Source organism: Cucurbita moschata, unplaced genomic scaffold, assembly GCF_002738365.1.
Source record: "Cucurbita moschata cultivar Rifu unplaced genomic scaffold, Cmos_1.0 Cmo_Scf00002, whole genome shotgun sequence".
Taxonomy (NCBI): Eukaryota; Viridiplantae; Streptophyta; class Magnoliopsida; order Cucurbitales; family Cucurbitaceae; genus Cucurbita; species Cucurbita moschata.
The window spans coordinates 7,092,280-7,111,988 of NW_019268518.1; the positions used below are offsets into that span (position 1 = coordinate 7,092,280).

At 36.1% G+C, this 19,709-nt stretch overlaps 4 protein-coding genes across 7 annotated transcripts; 1 reads left to right on the forward strand and 3 right to left on the reverse strand.

Annotated features, from left to right (window-relative positions):
- Nucleotides 1-175: 175 nt before the first annotated feature.
- On the reverse strand, nt 176-5,316 carry LOC111464756 (zonadhesin). 2 transcript variants are annotated; one of them, XM_023108991.1, is made up of 6 exons: nt 4,879-5,316; nt 4,540-4,797; nt 4,174-4,291; nt 2,505-2,616; nt 910-1,956; nt 459-716 (listed from the first exon to the last, which is right to left on the reverse strand). In XM_023108991.1, the coding sequence occupies exons 2-6, from the start codon at nt 4,736-4,738 to the stop codon at nt 459-461; spliced, it is 1,734 nt and encodes a 577-aa protein (XP_022964759.1). In that variant the 5' UTR covers nt 4,739-4,797; nt 4,879-5,316. The 2 variants fall into 2 exon arrangements, with proteins under 2 accessions (XP_022964766.1, XP_022964759.1); XM_023108998.1 differs by lacking the exon at nt 4,879-5,316 and having other exon boundaries at nt 176-716; nt 4,540-4,738.
- Nucleotides 5,317-6,405: 1,089 nt separating this feature from the next.
- LOC111431074 (arginyl-tRNA--protein transferase 2-like) lies at nt 6,406-10,511 on the forward strand. Its single transcript, XM_023067587.1, has 6 exons — nt 6,406-6,690; nt 7,268-7,306; nt 7,515-7,665; nt 8,172-9,314; nt 9,617-9,947; nt 10,159-10,511. Exons 1-6 carry the CDS (start codon nt 6,552-6,554, stop codon nt 10,273-10,275), a joined length of 1,920 nt encoding a protein of 639 aa, XP_022923355.1. The 5' UTR covers nt 6,406-6,551; the 3' UTR covers nt 10,276-10,511.
- A 445-nt stretch (nt 10,512-10,956) lies between these two features.
- LOC111431212 (protein yippee-like) lies at nt 10,957-14,135 on the reverse strand. 3 transcript variants are annotated; one of them, XM_023067806.1, is made up of 6 exons: nt 13,637-14,135; nt 13,359-13,456; nt 12,967-13,010; nt 12,487-12,595; nt 12,362-12,417; nt 11,198-11,297 (listed from the first exon to the last, which is right to left on the reverse strand). In XM_023067806.1, exons 2-6 carry the CDS (start codon nt 13,452-13,454, stop codon nt 11,198-11,200), a joined length of 405 nt encoding a protein of 134 aa, XP_022923574.1. In that variant the 5' UTR covers nt 13,455-13,456; nt 13,637-14,135. The 3 variants fall into 3 exon arrangements, with proteins under 3 accessions (XP_022923565.1, XP_022923574.1, XP_022923582.1); XM_023067814.1 differs by having other exon boundaries at nt 13,359-13,465; XM_023067797.1 differs by lacking the exon at nt 13,637-14,135 and having other exon boundaries at nt 10,957-11,297; nt 13,359-13,454.
- A 469-nt stretch (nt 14,136-14,604) lies between these two features.
- Nucleotides 14,605-19,664, reverse strand: LOC111464302 (probable zinc metalloprotease EGY2, chloroplastic). Its single transcript, XM_023108451.1, has 12 exons — nt 19,319-19,664; nt 19,152-19,221; nt 18,522-18,653; nt 18,104-18,154; nt 17,882-17,992; nt 17,105-17,179; nt 16,910-17,015; nt 16,722-16,815; nt 16,259-16,409; nt 15,690-15,897; nt 15,264-15,424; nt 14,605-15,084 (listed from the first exon to the last, which is right to left on the reverse strand). The coding sequence occupies exons 1-12, from the start codon at nt 19,471-19,473 to the stop codon at nt 14,836-14,838; spliced, it is 1,563 nt and encodes a 520-aa protein (XP_022964219.1). The 5' UTR covers nt 19,474-19,664; the 3' UTR covers nt 14,605-14,835.
- Nucleotides 19,665-19,709: the final 45 nt, after the last annotated feature.

Consider the following 19,709-nt stretch of genomic DNA (forward strand, 5'->3'; position numbering starts at 1 on the left):
TGGGCAACAGCATCATTGATATTCATTCTTTGACTAGGAACTTGAGCAGAACATGCAGCTTCTACACCAGGCACTCTCTAATTCTTAGTGATTGGTTAGCCTACAGCATAGCATTATTGTTACTTGTTCCCTCCAGTTCATGAAGGCTAGTTGTGGGATCTGCTATTGTCAATGGTTAACAATCAAAAGTTAAGTAGAAAATACGTCAACCGTGTAGCAAATGCGTAAGAACATAGTTCAGCATATAGCATGTTCCTTTGTTCCTCTAAGCCATACAAAGCTCTGGAGTTACATAAATACAACAATCAGCGACTCAATAAACTTTACATTAGTCCTAGACACATGATTTGGTTATCACTTCCATGATTATCATCTTTGTACCATCATGAAAGTTGATATCCAAAATGAAACACTTGATTGATCAGAATGGCAGTTTAATTCCAAATGAACCATCAGCTTCACCTAGCGCACAAGCTGCGGGGTGATCGACCTCCTCTCTCGCTGCCAATTTCATCGTCAATTTCATGTGAATCCAGACAGAGTCCATTATTATTGACACTCATTTCAGAACTAGCGTTGCTGCTCGTGGCAAGAGGTGAGTCTGAAACACTGATATTTCTGCTTCGAGATGGCCCAGACCGTACGCTATACATTGAAGAAGCTGGAATATTTGTCATCAATGGGCGTAAATTACCTGGAATGCTTCGTCTTATATCCTGCTCAAGAAAAGTGTGCGTAGTGTTAAACAATAATATGCATTGAAAAGAAATCCGTGTGTGAGTATGACATTGCCTATTGATCTTTTCACTTTCTACCGACAGTGAAGTTTATCCCAGAATGACGATAGAAAGGAAAAATAAAAATTCCCTTCCACAACAAAGATCCTTTGAGAACAAAATAGATACATACCATGTGTCTTATTGCCATATCCAGAGACTTCTTAGATAGTGTTCTCCCAAAGCCAGTGCTATCTGGTGATGAAGACTTCCCAGACAGATTCCCATGAGGTGAATGTTTGTCATCTTGCTTGGGAGGGACCAATTTGCGCATGCTTATTACCCTTTCAACCATTTTCGTCCCTATTAATACAGGGCTTATGTTGTCATTAGCTTTAGAATGCATACGGTTAATTGCAGGGACAGAACCTCCACTGAGATGAATACTTCCATTAGGTGCACGTCCTCTAGACGGAGAGCAAGATTGTCTTCTTGGTCTACCATTCGGAACAGGTTCTACAGAAGAAGATCGTGCACTGGGTGCTCCAGGCCGACCCCTTGTGGCTGAAAGTGGCCTTTCAGGAAGTGATGTTCTTAAATTGGGTGGAGCATCGAGTGAGAAACCAGGCATCTCTGAAGGATTCCATGGTCTGGATTTCACTGTTGGGGAAGCTCCCCTTGATGGTGCTTGATTCCTTGACACTGTTGGGGATGGCCTTGAAATTGATGATGAAGACTTGACTAAGGAAACAGGTGCACTTGGTGCACTAGATGGTGTGGATGGCCGACGAGTTGGAGTTGAGGCCCTTGATGTGGGCTTAGCTGGAGGTACAGTAGGTCTGGAAGTCGGGGTTGATGATCTTGCTGTTCTTGTTGGAGTAGAAGATCTCGAAGGAACTGAGGACCTAGCAGACGAAACCGTAGGCTTACTCATGGTAGCTGTTGGCTTGGCTGAGGCAACTGCCAGCTTATTAGAAGTTGCTGCAAGCTTAGCCGAGGAAACTGCTGGTTTATTTGAAGGCAAAGTTGCACGGGAAGTAGGCGTTGAGGATCTGGAAGTTCTAGATGTTGTGGTTAATGTAGGGCGTCCAGTTGGGGTAGCAGGTCTTGACCCAGGACCTCCGGATGATGAAGGACGACGTGTGCCTACACTTGAGGAGTTCAATCCTGGAGAAGAAGTTGCTTGTTTTGGGACCAAGTTGCTCCTCGTAGTAGTAGGTTCTTGTTGGAGATTTCCGAGCTGAAACCACAAAAGGAAACATATTAAAAAACAGAGAAAATTAATAACACGACAAAAAATAACTGCTATTGAAATGTGTGAGGAATATTCAAAATTATCAGATATGAGCATAAGATTGAAAAATTGTTAGGTGTCATTCTAAGCGTAAAATTCCAAGCAATTCAAGAAAGTAGGCCAGTAGATTTTCTCTTGTCTATAAACAAAAAATCGATCCGACTTGCTCTAATAGTGAACAAACTATGACACTGGCATAAACATACTTGGGAACAAAAACATCAAAGCTTAATATAATCATCTACCAAAGGAAGAAAATAAACTCTTTTGCCTGTCTTGAGTGATTTAATTTCATAATGAGACAAAGTGCTGAATTCCAGCTTTTTCCTACTGAACTTCCCAAGAAATGGAATTTCCAAAATGAAACGCAACGTGGAAGGTTAAAAAGAACTCTTTAACAAGTATAACTATATCTATGTTTTTAAGAACCAAAGATACTCAAATCTCACCATGTTCTTCAACTTATTGAAGTTGAGACTTGAGAGAGAACTTACTCTAGATTTCAGCACATTGGATCGACCCATTGGAGTAGCATGTCTCATTAAGACCCTTTCTGAGTCTGGTTCCAAAGATGGAAAAAGAGGAGTTCCAGGAGGAGTTAGAAGCCTGAAAACAGATCAACCTCTGGTTAATTTAACTGGTTCTTCAATTAGCACGAAGTAAAAGCCATATCCAATCATAAAGCAACTAGGCATGAACCATTTCTAAACCCACAAAATAATTGTAATAAGCATTCCATTCTTGGAAAATATACTTTTCACTATTGACATGTGATTGAAAACAGCTACGTCCAGATGTAAGCAAAAGGTACTTTTTGATAATCTTGGCTGCAACTCCCCACCAAAACCATTTCTTTCCCCAGCAATTAACACAACGTTTCAAACAAATATAGTGTACTGGGAAGAGTCTCTTTGGGATCCCCATGATTCTAAAGTTCCAATAGATATAACCTATGATCTGTGGCAAGGGGTAATCAACATAAATATTATTCTATCATGTCCAATATTTTTTTACCACAAAATCAACATTTCTGCATAATAGTCTTTGTTAAGAGGACTTTTTATTATAGCTGTGGTTGACTAGACAAGCTCACACTCCTTGACTAATCCTACGGAATTATCTAATCTTACCACATTTGATTTTAGGAAATTCAAATATTATTTAATTTCCTACATAGACTAGTAACCAAGAACCTATGACATCAAAAACATTTAAATCCATAGATTGAGATTTCCACCACCAATCAACGTTGCCTGTTCCAGAAGTGAAATTAATGATAAATTTTAGGAATTCTACTTCTGCACCAAGGGTTGAGGTCATGCAGTATCACATTAAAAAATTGAGACATTTTCATTAAACTTGAGATGTCACTAGAATTCAAAATTGGAGATGGAAGAACCTCCTTTTCTTTCCATCTCCTTTTTTTTCTTTATTTGCATGTTTTGTTTTCTTTCCACTCCCTTTGGAATTTTTCTTGTTATAAAAAAATAGTTTTAAGTACCCTGTACTTGTTTTTACCTTTCTCTTAAATCATGTCTTTAGTTCTTAATGAAACTAGCACACATGCACACAAATTACGAACCATATGTGCCATTTCAATCAAACATAAAAGGCCAACTAGACAAATCAAACCAGATAGGTGCTTTAAACCGTTTTACATCATATTGCAAATGTCCCACACAATAAATAACGAAATATCAAAGGAAAAGATTTGACTTGTTTCATCGAAGTCAAATTCAACCAACTGGATCAGCCTTTACTTGGTTTAATGGACTTGTCAATAAAAAAACTACTATGTCCCATTGATTGTTAATTAAACACTATTGTTAATTATGACAATTTGCCTTCATTTTAGATTCTGTCAAATGTAAGCTTATTCAAGTTATGGCATTATATCTTTTATGTAGATGTTAGTCCAGATGCATAGAATAAGAACTTGTTTTGATTTCAAGGTTCCTATCTGCCTTTTTTGCCTATGTGTCTATTACCCAATACTAACCTGAGGACGTGCCATTTGGGAACCCTCCCAAGTCAATTACTAATACCAAGACATTGAGTAATTCTCAACAATATTAATGATCGGTTAATCCAGGATAGAAACAGCGATATATAGGAATATTCACTCAATAAACAAAAACGAGAAGTGTAAGGCGATAACTTTACCAATCATAATCATTTTTATCATTGTCAGAATTAAGAAAATCATCGGCACCCGTCTTGCGAGTAGGGGCTGGGGTAGCTGATGAGATATTAAATATTGGAGAAGCTCCTGGTTTTGTTCCTGCACAAAACAGAAATTGAATTCGATAAAACGTAGTTACAGAAGAATAAGCAAAAATAGACGTCAAAGACAACGTGGATTACTCCTTTTCTTTCTGGATCAGTATTCATCTGATGGACAAATGAACAAGGGCTACAAAACTTTAACTGTCGATTAAGAAAGGATTCTAGAAAGCTCCAGAACAAGGCCATAAAATAAAATTCAGTGCAGCTGAAGTGCAAGTCCAAAATTTGAAAGAGAGGCTATACCTAAAGGCGCATCGAACTCCTCCACGTTATTAGAGAGAAGATCATTCCTCTCTTTCTCACGCTTTCTCATTTCTAAAAACAACGCAAGCTCCTCCTCCTTATCTTTCATAACCGACGCCCTCAGTCCTCCAACTTGCTGCTGCCGCGGCTTTGCCGGAGCTTGTATTTGCGATTCCAAAGCCCTAAAACTACGATTCATGTCGAAATCCCCCGAGTTTCGTGTTCAAAATTTTCAAAAACCACAGGTAGCCGTGAATACTTCAAAACCAAAAAAAAAAAAGAAAGAAGAAAAACTACGCAGTTTGTTTACGCTCTCAGCTACCAGAACAATATCCATACCAAAGCATCATGTCGACAGTCCCACACCTAAATACAAAACCAATTAGATCTGCAATGAACCTCCCCAGCCACAACACTTCCAAACACAACCTAATAGTTGAGAAATCCGCACTAAACTTCCTTCTCCCACTAGAAGACTCTCTAACTCAAACACCACAAACTTCACAAAAAAAAAAAAAAGTAGTTGTAGAACGAAAGAGAGCAGAGCGTCGAACTCAGTGCAGGCAGAGAAAATTAGAGAGCAACAATCAAAAGGAATTGGTTGCAGAATCCGCCATTGTTGTCCGATCGAGCTCAGAAAATCGAAAGAGATGACATTCACAGGTCGAACGGTGCCGTATGGAGTGCGAAACGGGGAAAATACCGGTGAGTTTATGCACCAAGCTTCTCTTTCTTTCTCTCGTGTTGCTGTGTTTCCCCTCACTTGAAGTCTACGTTTTCGTGTTGGGCCTTTTAGGTGGGTCAATATTACTGGATAATCACGATTTTGCCCCTCCATTTCTTGCACACAAGGGCCTTGGTCCCCGTTGTCTTACAAAAATGCCCCTCCACTCTTCCTCATATTTTCGAATAGGGCTTTCTTTGGGGTCGTGGGGTAATGATTCCTTTAGCTTATCACTCCTCCTAACCTCTCATCTTTTGAAAATGAAGGATTTTAAATTAGACCTCTCATCTTTTGAAAATGAAGGATTTTAAATTAGACCTCTCATCTTTTGAAAATGAAGGATTTTAAATTAGACCTACTCCCTTAACCGCCTTTTTAAGTCTCACCTTTTTTTATTTATTTATTTCCATTTATTCTAATTTTAAATATCTTTTATATATTTTCATAATTATTTTCCTTAAAAAAAAAAAAAAATCAACAAATTAATGAAAGAAGTCATAAAATAAAATTGTAATCTCTGACCATTCCAAATATAGAGTTTATACTTTTTAGATATTTATTATTTTACCTATTCAACAATATTATTTTATTTACACCACAATTCTAACTAAATTTAATTTTTTAACTCAAAAATATTATGTAATTATCGAATTAAAAAATAAATAAAGGTATATTATTTTGTTGTTTATAAATCTTCTCTTTGACTTTATCAATTTTTTTTTAACCAATAATTCGGAATAATTAAAAGAAAAAAATCCATGATAATATATTTGATGATACATACGTACATGTGACATATATATAAGTAAATATTATAGGATTTTATTAGTTATCTGTAATGACATTAATATGTGTAGTTGTGCTCATTGAAATAGTTTTTTTAATTTAATAAATGAGTGGAGAGGATTCAAGCCTTTTACGTATATGACAGACATATTCTCTTAGTTGAAGTATGCTCAATTTGGATACCACGTATAAAAAATAATTCCTTAGAAAAAATTGATAGGAGAAAAATATTAGGAATCAATATTAACAAATATATATATATATATATATATATATCAATGTGAATAATCGAAAGCTCGTGACAGAATTTTGTTTTTTTTTTATTGACCAACAGGGTGTAGTCGTCGGTTTATTACTTTAAAATTCTGGTTTCAATGGTTTAAGACGATTCTTGTAGAAAATCAGAGTGATTATTTGAAAGTCTACCATTTTCAGGTTTTAGATAGATACAGAAAGCATAGAGACGATTGGTGATATATTGGTGTTGTGAAGGAAATCGAAAATGGCCGGAAAGATGAGCGACGCGAGCAGTAGCACAATTGGTGGTGCGGAGAGAGGGGAAAGCGTTGTTTATGACTGTGGAAGACGAAAATCTTCTTGTGGCTACTGCAAATCGGGTTCTCGTGGCAGCATCACTCACGGTCCGATTGATTTTTATTAAATTTCGTGAACTGTTTCTCTGTTACTTCTTCTAGCTCTTTCGTTTCATCGCTGGCTGCTTTGATTATTTGTTTATCTGTGAATTGGATTCTGTCAATTTGGGTTGGGATTGAGATATGTTGGATAATTCGATGCAAATTGCTAAATGTTTTCTGTTCTCTTATGGTTCTGAACTCTGTTTTGACGCATTTCTGCACCTTTTCTTTGGTATTGAGAGCTGTGATGGAATTTCAAGTTCATGTGATAGTTGTTAAGAACTCTGTATTGGTTACCTGTTATTTTCTCATCTTTTCCATTGATTTTTCGATAGGACTGAATGATACGTATGAATTGTAGTTTTTAATTGAGGGAAATGCCCACATTAGGCATTTAAAACATGAATAATCAAAATATTTCTTGGCTGATGCGTTCTTCTGTCATTCCTGGCTTGATCCTTTAGACAATGCTTATAAATTTCTATGCTGCAATTTGAGAATTTAGAAGCTGAAAATGATTATAGCATTCCTGATCATCATTTATGTTGGCTTTTACTATCTTGGTTATTTTTTTTCATGGCAGGTTTATGGGCAGATAATCTTACTGTTGATGACTACCAAGGTTTGTTTTCCTGGCTCTTCTTTCAGTCTTTCCAGGACTTCCTTTTCTCTCTGCAATCACAGTTCATGCTGCATTTTCAATTTTGTATACAAAACTTTCATCATGCTCGCATATTTATCGATATATAGTATGGATGCTTGATCATTTTCTGAAATGGTTTCTGGCAATTTTATGTAATATAGGCTATATATTTTTACTTGTTTCACAGATCTCCTTGATCGTGGCTGGAGAAGATCTGGCTGTTATCTTTACAAACCTGAGATGGAAAGAACATGTTGCCCTTCTTATACAATTCGTTTGAAGGCATCAGACTTTGTTCCATCTAAAGATCAATTACGAATGTTTAGACGGTTTCAAAGGTATGGTTTTAAAAGATTTTGGTGTTTAATTTTCTATTTATGTTCCTGACAATCCAACCTTTGCTTTCAACATATTTTCTTGAGGTGAAAGATGTTGTCATTATCCACATTTGAATATACTTAATTACTTGAGCAAATTGATCATGGGGGAGTTTGATGAGTTAGAGCATGTTTGTGAGTGATTTTGGAATAACCAAAATTACTTTTGTCATGTCCAAAATAACAAAAAACTAAAAAGGGCACGAATGAAGTGATTTTGGTCAATCTAAAATCACTCACAAACATGCCTTTAGTGGGTTCTAGTTATAGAAATGAAACTTTGTTCTACACTTTTTGTTCAATTCGACCTTAAAAAACAAATTCTTTACCTTATTTCGGTTGGTCCAATGGGAGTTGTTTCTGTAAACATTTCATTTCTTTGTCATTTTAAAATCAGACCTGGGAGGAAATACAATTGGATGCAGGCAGACCAGTTTAACATCTGATGTGTTTCTGTCTGTCTTTAGGTTTTTAGATGGAGAGTTGGAACAAGATAATCCAGTGGAGAACACAGAAGCTTCAAGTGCTTCCAAGAAATTTAGCTATGTACTTAATGGAGATTCTCACTCAGTAGAAAAGAACTCACTGTCCTTTAAAAATAAAGAAAACGAGGAAGGCCGCTTTATACTTTATCTGTCTGATCAGGTCGATGACGCCATAAGCTTATGCTCCAAAAAAGGCGATCTTCCCCGTAATATACAGTTTCCAAGAGCGTCTGTCAAAAGGGTTTCTCATGTAAAGAAAAAACTGCTGGTTCAAGGATCAAAGGATCTTGTATACTCCTGCAATGTTGCATTCCAATTGTCTGCCAGCATAAGGCGAGCCCAAGTTGGTGAGATGAAAGATGATAACTTATCATCATCAGGGAGTAACGCAGCAGAAACTGGGTTTGTTCCTAAAATAATAGCTGAAAAGTTGGTAATTTACTTGAGCCAGATCGATGAGCTATCTGGTTTCTCAATCAAAGCATGCAATGGACATATTAACTTTTATTCTGATAAAGGAGAAGCTTCCTTTTCCTCCCCTAAGGATGCTGAAAGGGCCACCATTCCTCAAGAAACTGATAAAGCCAGAAGTAAAGATTCCCCTATGGAGAAGAACTCTAAATGTTCTTCACAGAAGAAACGAAAGTTTGAGATACGCCTGAAAAGGTCCAGTTTTGAGCCGGTAGAATACGCTTTGTATAGACGTTATCAACTTCATGTGCACAATGATACTCCAGAACGTATATCAGAAGCCTCATACAGGAATTTTTTAGTTGACACCCCCCTCAACTTTGTTCCCTCAACTGGTGATGGTACAGTTCCTCCTTGCGGTTTTGGTTCTTTTCACCAGCAATATTTGATTGATGGGAAGTTAGTTGCAGTTGGTGTTGTAGACATCCTTCCAAGATGTTTATCGAGTAAATATCTGTTCTGGGATCCTGACTATGCTTTCCTCTCTCTGGGCAAGTATTCAGCCCTACAAGAAATAAACTGGGTAAAACAAAATCAAACATATTGTGCCAGTCTTCAATATTATTATCTTGGTTACTATATTCACAACTGTGGAAAGATGAGATACAAAGCAACATATCGCCCATCGGAGCTTCTTTGTCCACTTCGTTACACGTAAGTGTTTCTCTGCTGGTGGGGAGTTATTGAGGCTGATTTCTTTACTTGAATGTGTGGGAATAAAATGAGTGTCTGTCCCAGGTAGCTTGAGTCAGTTTAGGGGTTTTATTTAATAATTCTTTGATTTCCATTTTCATGGCAATTGATATTAGGCAAAACCGAGAGTAATAGAAGCTAAGGTACTAGAAATTAGGAATCGTCAAGGGACTAGAAATTTATCCGATCATAAGAAACTTGTTTCTATCAATAAGATTGACCAGTCGCTTCAAATTTAACCCATGAGTTCTGTATCTCCTCAGGTGGGTTCCATTTGATGCTGCGAAGCCATTGCTGGATCAAAAGTCTTATGTAGTCTTATCAGATTTTTCACTCCAAAATAAGGAATCATTACCACTTCAGGAGGTGCCGAATGATATGCAACTCAAACAAGATGATGATTTCCTGGAAGAACCAAACGATTCTATTATAGATGAGGATGAGGATGAGGATGATGAAATCACCGAGGCATACTCCTATAGTTCTGATGACGATTTGGACCCAGAAAGCAGTGGTTTGGCCTCCTCTGGAAAGGAAGATGGAGATGTCACAAATATATTAATGGACATAGACAATTCCCGTATGAGATATAAGGTATATACTATCATTTTGTTCTTAAGATTTCGTGCTGTGCTTCAATCCTTCACCTGCAAGTTCATGTTGGTAAAAAAAGAAAAAAAAAATGCATAGTTGGATGTATTCCATCTGAACTAAGAATCCCTGTTTCAAACTGTTGATGTTCTTATTTCTCCTGTTTTTTAATGCTTTTTTTTTTTTTTTAATCTCTTTCTTACTTAACTTAAAGGACATACGACAAGCCATCCCCCCCTCTGGGAGAAGTTACTTGGAAAATCAGTTGCTTGGATACAAAAGAGTGGTTGGTAAAGAGCTCTCGGAAAGGGTAGTTTATACCCTTCGGTGATCTGTAAATGCAGCACTGCAGACTCCAATTCCTGAAGCTGTCTCAGAGTTTACCTTCAGGGCTCTCTCTGTTGCTGCTGATTGTCTATATAATTTGCTCTGCCAACTACATTTGAAATTACGTTACAGACTACTAAGCATGTGAGGCCTTCCATTTTCATTTTTCCATGTCAAATGAGGACTGCTTTCTGAAGTTATGCTTCAGTTATAAAAAGATAGGATGCAGTTGGGATAGTTTGGAATGTGTTACTTTTGTCATACCTAAAATAATCCCTAAGAACTTTTTTTTTTGCCATTTAATTGAATATTATGGAAAAATTAAGGATTAATTTTAATTTGTTAATGAAAAATCAAATCCCTTTGTAACTAATATATAAAAGCTTTGTTCAACAGGGTTCAACAGTGTTCATGGATGCATTAGTGGATGAATAAATTCCTATTCAAGTTTCTACCATATATATTTGTATTATTTTTTTTCTTTTTTCTTTTGAGTTTATTTCGTATTAATAAGTTTCCAATCAATTTTTGAAGGTGTCTAAATAAAAGCAAAACTTGTGAGATTACCAGTTTCATTATGTTTTAATGTCTGTCGTATCATCACTACATTAATTCACTGGTATAAGCAAACTAATAAATTCAAAATTCAAAATAACAAAGATTAGGGGCAAAAGAAGACCAAAACTTCAATGAAAAACATTCCATCCTGTTGCAAAGTTAAGGAATATCATCAAGTTAAAGAAGAATCACAATGAAATGTGTCCAGTTCGGCTACAAAGCAGCAAGCAAGTTTAGTAGCTGTGCTGAAATGAGGAACTGATGAAGAACAATGAGTTGAAGAATATGAACATTGGAAGAGCAGAATGTACAGTTTGGAATAATAAGGGGAGTAGGCATCATCTTCATCATCATCATCATCATCATCATCAAGCTTCATCTGCATCACTTCCTCCACCATGTGCTACTTCATGACTTCGAGCATGGCTGACCCAATAACTGGTTCCACCAGGGCCTGACACCTTGAACCTGTTCATCATACAACAAATGCTTATACGCCTAATTCTATGTCCACTACTTCACTACCCATTGCAAGTTTTCTTCCACAAATTCTCAACTGCATGGACCTACTACTATATAAAACTTTACTACTACTACACTGCAGACCTCTCAGATATATAAATGTAAGAATTCAATGTGATAATAGAACGTTCGAGAGAACGGTTATACTCGATAATGAGATTTTGTGCAATATGGAATAATTTGTGGTTATTTCGATGAAAAGTCGTTTTCATTGAGATCAAATGAAAGAATACAAGGGGAATACAGACATACCACCCACAAGAGGAGTCGTCGAATGAGCCTAAAAAGGGCTCCAATCAAGCAAAATAAGTCCTAAAGGGTGATTACAAAAAGCTTTATGAACAGAAACCTAGAGAGATGCATGAAATCTAATAAAGGACCCAACCTCATCCCAAGTTCTCTTCAAGCCCTGTTTCTTTCTTACCAAAGGACCCCAAAAAATAGCACGAAAACAAAAACAAGCCAACCACGACAAACGACCTGGGTGGTGGTGGGGATGATGAAATTATTATATGTTAAAATGAAATTTGAAGTGATCTAATGAAAAAACGAGGGGAAAAAAAGGATATATCTAGACTCAATAATTCAAGATATGATTTTTAATTGATCGTTTTAGCTTAAGCTACGATAATTTAACATCTAAAATTCTGAGGTCGTTTTCAGTAGTCTTGCAAATCAGTTCATCATGAACAATTTCAGCAATGATATTATAAGCTAGGAAATGATTGGACACCTTACGTGTGGCCAATTTCACCGACACGATAGGTATATTTGTACCTTTTCGATTATTGGACAGTTAAAAGGGATATACACATAATGAGATAACAAATCTATTGTCATTCATGCTCCTTCATGTAATATTTTTTTTTTCCAAAATGATTAACGAGGAGCTGATTCAAAGAACCAGATAATATCATTTTCCTAACTAGGATCAAGTAAGATGGTCTTTTCAGAGCAAGTTCATGTCTTAAAAGTAATGATTCAAAGCAAGGTACTGTAAAATTACTTACCGCTCCAATACCGACTTCCCTTCTTTGTACTTCTGGTTCTTTTCAAAGGCAGTTTCCTGAAGTGAACGATCAAAGATCATAAAAAAGAAGAACATAACAGCATAAAAAATTGTATGATATCTTACGTATGTCCATCCCACAATTGATCCACAGCCAACGCAGAAGATATCAGCAACGGTATGCATCCCCGTCATCATCATTCTCGTTTCTTTCACTCCAACAGTGACATTCACTCTGTTTAAAAAAACAAGTTTAGACTCAATTCTTAAAGAGAACATGAACAAATAAGCAATTTTATCACCATATAAAAGACGGCGAACCTTCACTTCTAGAATGACGAACACATTCACTTGAATTATACAAAAAACCAAAATCAATAGCGAAGGAAGAGCGGCAATGTATACAAAAGTTATGAATCAGAACGATAAGAGGAAAACTACATCTTAAAAGGAGCAGTTAGGTAATGAAAAGAGGAGATTGAACAAGTTAGGATTTGAGCTTTATCCTGTTCTTTTAGTCTGTGATTGGAAAGAAAAAAAAAGGGGATTGGGGATCTTTAATGGAAACATTTGGCCAAATTACCACTATCATCCACGAAAACTTACACTTTATTGAAGAGGTAAGCTTTCCCATGTCTGCATTGGAAAGACTGAATAATAGAAACAAACACAGGAAACAATAAAGTCAGAAAGCTTTTCTCCAATGACATTCCTAGAATCGTTTAGTCTGAAAATGAACATTCAAAGGGTAGAGCCAACAAAGAGCAGCCATAGAGGCAACATATATACTCAATCAAATTTCTAATTAAATTTAGAGATCATCAAGTTAAGAACAGCCCCTAACAACAACAACAACAATTTCAACAGTCCAACACCATATTTTTGTTACAATATTAAAGTGTTAGTCAATATTCTCATCCGCATCGGAAAATTTACGAAAAATTGAGAGAAACAATGAAATCAGAAATCAGAAATGAAGAGTTATTGTGAATGAAAACCTTGGAAACGATGTCCTCATAAAGAGCAAGATGGGTGCGGCAGTGCTTGCAGCTATAGATCCTTCCTTCGAGGCTCACCACGAACAACCTCCCCATGACTACGAAATCTCATAAAAATAATCGAAAATGGAGAAATCGGAGATCAGAAACTGAGTAGCTAGAGAAGAAGAAGAAGAAGAAGAAGAAGAAGAAGAAGAAGAAGAAGAAGAAGGGGAGGAAGAATGAAGTGAGAAGCAAGAAAGAAAGGGAAGAAAAAGAGAATCAAAATGGAACTTTACCTGTGTTCTCAGTTACAAGAAATATGCACACAGAAGAAGCTTGGCCATGTCTCGCCAACTATAAATACCACTTTCCCTGTGAAAGACGGTCCCTCCCCCTTAACCCAATGCCATGTGGATGCTAAATGCTAATGCAATCAACTTTTCCTCTTCCCTTTTTTTCACTCCTAAATTAATTTTTTTTTAAATAAAAATTTAATCTCTGAAATTCACCCAATTTTTAAAATTATTTTCTCATTCTATTTTTGGATCATTTTCTACTTCCATCCATTTCATCTCCCAAATCTTACGGCTACTCCCCGCCATCGTTGCTAAGCCCATCATGAGACCATTTTGAGAAGCGAAGTCCATGAAGCTGACTGCCGGCGGCGGTGGGCGGCGGTGGCTGTGAACTGTTAAGGAATTAGCGACCGAAAGGCATCGTCGTTTTGAGGATTTGTTGAAGCAGCGAAGTGAGCAGTGGCCCAAAGATTCGAATCCTCCCAGAAAAAGGAAAAAAAAAAAACTACAATATTTATAAATATATATTTTAGAAAAGTAACCGTTAAATTTATGTTATGATTAAGATTTTAAAAGAATTTTATAAAATTTATAATTAAAAAAATGGATACCTACATGCCTAACTATTTAATAGCTTAAAAACAAAGATAATTGCGCATGATTTGTTTATTGATCGTGAAAAGATACCTTTTCTATTTGTTTTTTTTTTTTTAAACAATGATACCCTTTGTGGTTGCCTTAATGGAAACATGTGTTAATTTATGAATTTAGTTTATCAAATATTAAACTTTAAATAATTCAGTTCCTAAACTCTTAATTTTTTAATTTCATCAATTTACTAATCATAAAATTAAAAATTTACAATAATAAATCAACAAATCTTTAAAAAAAAAAAAAAAATTAACACTAAATAAAATACTGAACTTTAATTTATCCTAATTGGTTTCTTAAATCATTTTAACATATTATAGATTCTATTTTATTTGGCAACTTAATAAAACATTATTACAATATTATTATACTTTATATACAGAGGATTGAGGGCAGTAATTTATTGACTATTGAATCCTAATCATGATGTATTTTTTGAGTTTCATGCATCATAATGGAAATAAACTAAAATGGAATTTGGGGGAAAACCAAGTTTTGGGTTGCTACCAATGCACAACTGAGGCTATAAATGAAAAGGGACTGTAGCATTAAAAATTTGAGATGGCTTCTTCGGTGAAGGGGAAGGGGAATGGTAAGCAGACCAGCAACCCTAAAAGCAAAACTAGAATGCCAAGACCAACATACTTCTGATCAGGATCAGTGATTTCATCAGAGATTGGAGCGATTGGACCCCTCTGTAGGAAGAATATCAAAGCCACCCAATAAAATGCTACATCACTAAACAGAGAGGCTAGTCCTAGAAGAACAATTGAGACGCCTGTAATTCGAGCTGATGCCTGTTTTAAATGAGAATTTGATCAGAAAAATTCGTTTTTTAGAGGGATGAAATTGTTTTATATAGCTCATCATAACTATTTCTAGGAGAGACTATTTGGGAACTAGATTCCAGGTGGCCGTGATGGATGTGTTAGGAATATTAGAGGAAGATGCAGCAAGTGAACTTAAAACAACAAACCTTTCTGCCCCATATTGAGAAGGCAATTCTTCCACCATCGAGCTCTCCGGCAGGGATGCTGTTGATGGCATTTATGAGAAGTCCAGCCCAAGCCCATATCACAAGAGGGTTCACGGATATAGGAGTTCCTTCCTTGAGGGCATCGCCCAAAACTAGCTTTGCTGAGAAATGGAAATTATAGCGTAGATGTTAAATGTCTACTACACAAGCCAGAGGGCAGATTAAAAAAAATCAAGTAGTTGCTAAATTGCTGAGGCGGATGATGCCTTTGAAAGGGTAAGCCAATTCGGTTACTTGTTAAAGGGGAACTAGAGAAGCGACATGATCAGTTTAGCAAGATTTTCACCGACATTTTGGACTTTGAAGATGTGAAACCGTTGTTACGTCACTAGTAAAGATCCAACGTATAAAAGAAAATATGATTACCAAGGCCACCGGCAAGAAATGACTCATGAAACACAGACGAATCAACGATAACTCCAATGCCGTCACTAGGTGGCAAGATGAAACCTAGAATGTAAAGAAGGAAGCCCACAGAAAATCCAGCTAATGGTCCTGCTACTGCCACCTTCAGCAGATCTTCGCGCTTGGGTACAATATTTAGGATCCGTGTGATTGCACCAAAGGAGCCTATCTGCCACCAAAAAAAGTTCATTAGATTCGAAGATATATTTGGACAGAATTCTTCACAAATTGGCAAGCACTGAACGGAGAGAACACAACTGAAATCCGCTAGTAACAAGTTGGAAAGGGTGGTTGAATCGAGGGTATTGACACAAGGCAATATTCTAACAAAAGCAGTACTTTTCAAGCAAAAGCACAAATGGTAGACAAAAATAGAAATACTACAAAAAGCATGTCGCACAACAAAACCAAGGTTGCCTCATGCAGGAAGATTGATTTGCTGTATGATTAGATAAAACATTTCGTAAACAGCAAAATATTGGTGAATCGTTTTATGATCAAAGAACACTTCAGAGCAAACTGTATATTACCTGCCAACTAGGAACAAAGTATGGAATCCCAAACTTAACTCTATCTCCTGCAGCTAATATATGGCCGAGTTCATGCACTCCTAACACAAGTGCAGTTACTAAGGCACCAGATAGTCCATCTTTAAGCAAGTCAAGATTATCAAAAGTCGATCTGCCACAAATAATAATAGATTAATAAATTCAAATGAGTACCTTACAAATGAAAGCAAATGCTAACAGGCAACAATATGTCAAGAAGCAGCAACAAAGTCCTTCACAAGTTGATATAATTTTTCTCTAAAAGACATGAAAGAACATTGTACAATAGAAGCAGAGCATATTCACAAAAAAGAAATGGTAAAAATTTATAAGAACTGAAATTTTCATTTATTTAACAGAAGACATTACTGAAAGTTCAATTGTTCATTGAACCAAGGGAGAGAAGATCAATTCATGCGTAAGACATAAAGGAAAAATCGCATACAGTAAGTTGGATTGCAATGCGGGGACATTTCGGAGAAGTAGAGTAAATACAGTAACCAGTCCAAACGCGGCGGCAGCAAACCATTCTGGGACAGCTGCAATTTTTAACTTTAATGTAAACATCATCATTCTCTCGAACTTACAACTTCCACAAGGGTAAATAGCATCAATCACAAACCAAATGTTTACCTGTTGTCTCTGGTTGTAAGGTCTTTCTTGGAATAACAACAGCTACAGGTTTATCATCCTCTGGATTAATTAAAAGAAAAAGCTTATATACATCCCCAAAGTTATCCTGTATAGTTCCCAAAATATAACGTAAGCAATTAATTACTTAGGAACATTTAAAAATCAGCGAAAAACAACAAATGCAGACAGAGATACCTGCATTCTCTTTGTTATCTTTTCATAGCTCTTAGCAGCCTCTCCTCGCAAATTTCCTTTAAACAACACTCCACCCTAGTGGAAGTAACGAAAAAACTATTGACAAAGTTTATATATCAAAAGGCAAGGACAATCATATCCGGCCATCGGGTCATTTTGTCCACTCTCTATATTAGGTAGTTTCAAACATTCCTTCTTTTAGTTTTTCACATGTAACGACACACAGGATATTGGCAACATCTTTTTCTAGAGGTTAAGTTTGTTTATAGAATTTTCCCGTGCAAAAAATTATTTTAATTTCATTATTTAGAAAACTTTCATAAATGTTCAAGCTAGGTATGCTATAATTGGCACACTGGAAAATATGTTGCCTACTACAGCTTACTAATGATTTCTTTTATATTAGATAACTATTTTGTTTAAAAAATGATAACATAAAATTTTAAAATTGTTTCGAATCACTTTTACATAAATATAGGTCTTAATTATCATTATACACTTTAAAACACTAATGACTAAATATATTGATATTATATCAACAAATATATTATTAGGTTTTAAATAAAGACATCTGCACATAATTCAAATGATAGGTAATTAATTATTCTTCAAATTAAGTCAAACTTGCTCCATTACAGCCCAACCCCCACTTTCATATTAATTATAAAAACTCAAGGAAAAGTATATAAAATATATATATATATATATATATATATATATATATATATATATAAAAACAAACCATCAATAAAAAGAATACTTTCATGACCAACTCACCTCATATGGGTCCTGGCTTGTCACAAAGAAAGTATCAAATCCAAACACTTGATTCTTAAGAATTTCGATTGTTTCTCGGGGGATCCTGAATGATTCATCCAATTGTTGTGTCTGCTTGAAATTTTATCAAATAAATAACAGATGAGGAACGGAGCATGAAAATTTTCCTGTCATTCTGTTGCCAAAAAAAAAAAAAAGAAAACAGCAATAAACTACAAGTACCTTTAGTCCTGGAAGTGGAGACCCACTAGCAACTTCTACATTGTCAATATCCTGTTTCGAAGTTTAAAAACTCTTCAGCATTCTTCTCCATAGATCATGATATAACCTTCTATGATATTAATTACTACAACTGGATTATATGCAGCCGCAGGGTCGGTAATTCTAATGTATACAAGAGTTCATATCACTGAAGTACCCCATGCTAATGAAGCCTTGCAGGCTCCAGTTGGAAAAGAAAAAATGTGAAACTTAAATTGTTTTTTGAAATCAACATTATGTAGAACTAATCATCGGGTGAAAGCATGAAAGTTTATTTCAGTAGGCTGTAGCTACCAAGAACACTTTCTAACCAAAAATTGATTTCCAAGCCAGTTTCTTGATGTACGAAGGAACAAAGTTTGTCGCCAAAAATACTTACCTGGATGTCACCTTGGTTCTTATTTTCAGCATTGTTGACTTCATCAACAGCCTGAGAATCGAGCTGAATTTTATCTTCTGTGAGGGAGTCGGAGGAAGATGGCTGATCTCCACCTTCAGAGCCATCTTTTTCCTACAAATGGAGGCATAGTTTCATTAACTCGTTACCATTCACAGGAATGGCGAGAAGTATTAAGTAATTGTGTAACTCGAAAAGAAAAACGTCAATTTCTGATTGTAAATACACACCCCTTCAAGCATCCAACGCAATTTTGTAAGTGATTTATTAAGCATATACTTTAAGAAGATGACACCAGGTTCTAGCGTTGACCATGACATCAAGTACTGTGCAATCTAGAATTCATGCCACAACATAAATTACGTGTCCTAAGTTGAATCAAAGGGACCTAATCAGAAAGAGGAGGAAAAACTTACACATTGAGGTGAAATTATAGAAAATTGGTAGAAAGAAATTGATTATAGTGCCTCCAATCCAACAGGAAAGTGCATTGTGGATTACGAAGCAATTATGATTGTAAAACTAACGAGAATCTATGCAAAACTTGATTAAACTAAACGAGCAACCACAACAGAAAAAAGAAAAAGGATTCGACTGCAGAATTACAAATACCTTATCGTTAGTGCCATCTGGTTCATTCTGCGTTTCAGTAACTCTACAAGCAACCCCTCGCTTTGCAAGGCTATCAGTTAGAAGACAAAAAAAAGTAGAAAAAGAACCAATTCAATACGCTTACAGCCCTGCATTACGATCCCCCAATTCGAAACTAAGCAAGTTACCTGGAAAACTGATAAAGCTTAAGGCCGCGATGAGAAATCCGTTGCTCCTTCAAGCCAGCAAACGAAAGCAAACTAGGATGGAAACGAATGTAGCAGCAAGAACTGTAATGAGACAAGGGAAAGGAATTCCCGCGAAAAGTTGCAGGAAAATCCATTGAAGAAACTACTGAATCTAACCGAGTAGATGAAAGAGCTCCATTGATTAAGATTGAAGCTCCAAGCGATTGAGTGCTTTTCGACTGAAAATTACTGATTCGATGAGCGAGTGGAGGAAAGAAGATTCTGCGTTCGCGTTCGCGTTCGAGTCTTATCTGTTTCGGTTTTGGACGTGGTGCTGATGGATATCGAGAAATTAAGGAATAGATGAAACGGAAGTAAAGCGAATCTGAAC